General features: G+C 40.3%; 1 protein-coding gene across 1 annotated transcript; it reads left to right on the top strand.

Moving 5' to 3' along the window:
- The first annotated feature begins 1,136 nt into the window (after positions 1–1,136).
- On the top strand, positions 1,137–2,243 carry LOC133034460 (uncharacterized). Its single transcript, XM_061109549.1, has one exon. It carries the CDS (start codon positions 1,137–1,139, stop codon positions 2,241–2,243), a length of 1,107 nt encoding a protein of 368 aa, XP_060965532.1.
- Positions 2,244–4,013: the final 1,770 nt, after the last annotated feature.

The following is a 4,013-nucleotide window of genomic DNA, read 5'->3' as shown; positions in this document are numbered from 1 at the left end:
TAGACAAACCTGATTAGAATCCTTGCATTCATACCCTTCTAGAAGCTGCATGTATATTTCTTCATCAAGATTTCCATGTAAAAAGGCAGTTCTTACATCCATTTCCTCAATGTGCAGCTCTTCTCTAGCAGCTTTTGCCATCATGACCCTTATAGAGGTTCGCTTAACAACTGGAGAAAAGATTTCATTGAAGTCCACTCCTTCTTACTGAGTGAACCCTGTTAGTGTTATTATTTTGTGACAGTGTTTGTTCTGTTCAATGTCTAGTCGTATTTGGATTTTTAGTCTGTTATATCTGCACTAACGTTCTGCTACGTGAGTTTCATTTAAGTATTAGTTAGTGCCAGGTGGACTTATTTTGTGGATATATAAATAGTCGGTTTCTGTTAGTAAAGTGGTTATCCATTAAATCGTTCAGACAGTTATTTCGGTTGTGTGTGAAGAGAGAGTCGTATCTTGTTTCTTGTTGTTGTGATTACAGGTCAGATCTTGGAGCTTGAGGGTGTTCATCAATGGCGGAATGATCTGAATCTGGAATTGGTGAGTTCAAACTGAAGGGAGTTCAGTGTCATCTTCATCATCAGATCTGAAGGGATTTCAGATTGAAGACATGTTGAAGAAGAGCTCGATTCTTTGCCTGAAAAGGATTGTGCATTAACAATCAGTGTTCTTGATTGTTGTTGGTAATTCATTACTAATTGTTGTTAAGGTTGTATTTGATTCCTTTAGAGAGAATTGGAAATTGTAATATGAACCTTTGAGAATTAGTGGATGAATTTACCCTGGTTCGGGGAACCCAAGCACTAGTCGGCTGAGATGTGTTCTCAGTGCAGATGAAGCTTGTAAATTGGTGTGTGATTTACTACTTGACTTTTAATTCATGTTCGTAATTCATATATTGAAATCAATCAATATAAAGATAGACAACTTGGTAATTTGAATCATTAAAATCTACAAGTTGCACTTTAAATTGGTATCAGAGCTTGAAATTTTATAAAAATTTGTGTTAGATCCTACTCCTGTATGATTCTTGATTCAACCTTAACGGTCGATCCTGTCGTAAGTAACCTCCTCTGAGTTCTCTCTCAAAGAACTACAGAACATTTGTGTGTCTGTTTACCACTTCTGTGTGCAGGATGGAAATGTTTAGAGAAGGAGGCTCCACCTCGAGACCTCCGATGCTGGAAGGAGCCAATTATCCATACTGGAAAACCAAGATGCGTGCTTTCTTGAGAGCTGTAGATGAAAGAGTTTGGATGTCCATAGAAGAAGGGTGGTGTAAACCAACGATGATGGAGAATGAAATCGTTATACCCAAACCTATGAGTCAATGGACCACTGTTGAAATGGAAAGAGCGAATTTCAACTCAAAGGCTCTTCATGCCTTGTCTATTGCCGTCTCCACTAACCAATTGAAGGTTATAGCCAATTGTGAAATTGCTAAGGAAGCATGGGAGAAGCTGAAAATTAAGAGCGAGGGAACTGATGCTGTCAAGAAATCAAGGCTGCGTGCCTTGGCAAAGGCTTTCGAAAATCTTACCATGGAGGAGGATGAGTCTGTGGCTGAATTCCATGCAAAACTTTGTGACATCTCTAATGAATCGTATGCTCTGGGGAAAACTTACTGTAACTCGAAAGTGGTTCGAAAGGTGCTTGGTGTCCTCCCAAGAAGATTCATGTCCAAAGTTACCTCGATCGAAGAAATGAGAAACATTGAGGAACTCGATCTTGACGAACTCATCGGGTCTTTGCAAAACTATGAGCTATCACTGTCTAGGTGGAAGAAAACCAAGAAACAAAAGGAGGTTGTGAAAGAAAAGTCAGATGCCAGCATTGCTCTTATTCACCAAGAAAACAAGAAACTTGTTCTGGAAGATTTGAATGGCATTACAGATGAAACGGTTGCCTTGTTAACAAGAAACTATGCAAAATTCTTGAAAAAGAACTACAGGAAAAATTCACCAGCTGACAAAGAAAATCTTCTCAAGAGAAACAAAGGAGTAAATTTCAAACCAGGACAAGCCTCTACTGATCAAAAGGGCCGAGGAATTAAGTGCAGAGAATGTGATGGATATGGTCACATTCAGGCTGAGTGCGCCAACACACTAAAAAAGAAAAAGGCCCTTGCAGCAACTTGGAGTGATAGTGATGAGGAAAACAACTCCACAGCCAGTGAAGGATCAGATGAGGAAAAGCAGGTACTGGCATTCATGGCCCAAAGTTGTAATCCAGTTGAGTCTTAAGATGATGCAGTCTCCACCTCATCAGAAGCAGACAGCACAGGTCATCAACATGCTTATGAAGAAATGTTTGCACAATGGGAGTACATGACTAAACAGATTCGTGCCCTAAAGAACTCTCTAGAGCAAGTGGAGACTGAAAAAGGAAAGTTAGAAGACACTGTCAAAAATCTCAATAGACTTCTTGATGAAAAGGAGAATGAGATCTATAAACTCACAGCTGATCTAATTCGAACCAAGCAAGCTTTACAGTTCATTCCCCCAGGCACTACTGCTATCAATCAAACCCTACAGCTTCAGAAGCCCTATGGTGATCGAACTTCCTTAGGATATAAGATGCTATATAAACAAGGGAATGACCTGTCTGTTGAGCATTCTTTACCCTCCAATGTCAATTCATCAAAGAAGGAAGATGGGTTACCTGACACCTCAATCACCATTAACGACTCTGACTCATCTGAGAGGAGACAGGTTCCAATTGGACCCATCACACTCAAGTTTGAAGGAAGGAGGACTGATGCTGACAATCTTCTACAGAATGACAATTTCATTCCTACATGTCATTTCTGTAATAGGAGAGGCCACATTTATCCTAAGTGTTACAAATTGCAGAACTACTTGAAAGCCATGATCAATCGACCAAATAGTTTCCCTCCACCAAATAAGTCACATGGACGCAAACCTCGTCGAGAATCGAAAATAAAGTCCAAACCAAATCCTGATGTTGGTTTGGTTGCAATGCTATCCCTGAATGCCTTTGTTGAAGGTCAGTGGTACTTCGACAGTGGATGTTCGCGTCACATGACTGGAAATAAGAAATTGCTAGTTAACTTCAAAGATGAAAAAGGGGGATCTGTCACTTTTGGGGATGGTAACAAAGGGCAGATTGCTGGGAGAGGTGATGTGAATGTGAATGGAGCAACTCAGCTGACTAATGTCCTATATGTGAGATGACTCCAAGCAAATCTCATCAGCATCTGCCAATTGTGTGACGAAAATCTCTCTGTAAGTTTCACTAAAACTCAATGTTTAGTTTCATCTGATGGGTGTGTTGTCTTAACAGGAAACAGAATTGTAGACCAGTGCTATGCTGTATGCAATACCATAGTGTGCAACAGGACCTTTTTGGACAAACCTGACTTATGGCACTACATGCTGGGACATTTGAACTACAGAGATCTCCAAAGATTGGTAAAGCTTCAAGCTGTAAGGGGAATTCCTGACATGAAAGTTTCCAAGGAGAGAGTATGTGGTCCATGTCAGCTTGGAAAACAGCATAAGGCATCTCATCCCACAATTAATAGACTTCTCACCTCTCGTGTGTTGGAACTAATGCATGTTGACTTAATGGGGCCAATGTAGAATGAAAGTATCAGTGGGAAAAGATATGTAATGGTCTTGGTGGATGACTACTCTCGGTTTACTTGGGTTGAATTTCTTAGAGACAAGTCTGACACATTTGGATCATTCTCTGCCTTGATACTGAGACTGCAAACTGAGAAAGACTCCAAAGTAGGAAAAGTCTTTAGACTGAGAAGTGACCATGGAAAAGAGTTTGAAAATTCCATATTCTCAGAGTTCTGTAATGGCATGGGAATTCATCATGAGTTTTCAGCCCCAAAAACTCCTCAGCAGAATGGAGTTGTTGAGCGAAAAAACAGAACTCTACAAGAAATGGCTCGGGTCATGATGCAGGCCAAGGATATTTAAAAACGATTTTGGGCTGAAGCTTTCAATACTGCCTGCTACGTGTGTAATAGAGTTCATCTTCGC

The sequence above is a fragment of the Cannabis sativa genome, chromosome 2 (assembly GCF_029168945.1).
Source record: "Cannabis sativa cultivar Pink pepper isolate KNU-18-1 chromosome 2, ASM2916894v1, whole genome shotgun sequence".
Lineage (NCBI taxonomy): Eukaryota > Viridiplantae > Streptophyta > Magnoliopsida > Rosales > Cannabaceae > Cannabis > Cannabis sativa.
Note: the sequence above shows the minus strand (reverse complement) of the source record. Positions and strands in the feature narration are given on the sequence as shown.

What these genes read in the sequence shown, in the direction of transcription:
- LOC133034460 (XM_061109549.1), top strand. Translation starts at nt 1,137, where the DNA reads ATGGAAATGTTTAGAGAAGGAGGCTCCACCTCGAGACCTCCGATGCTG.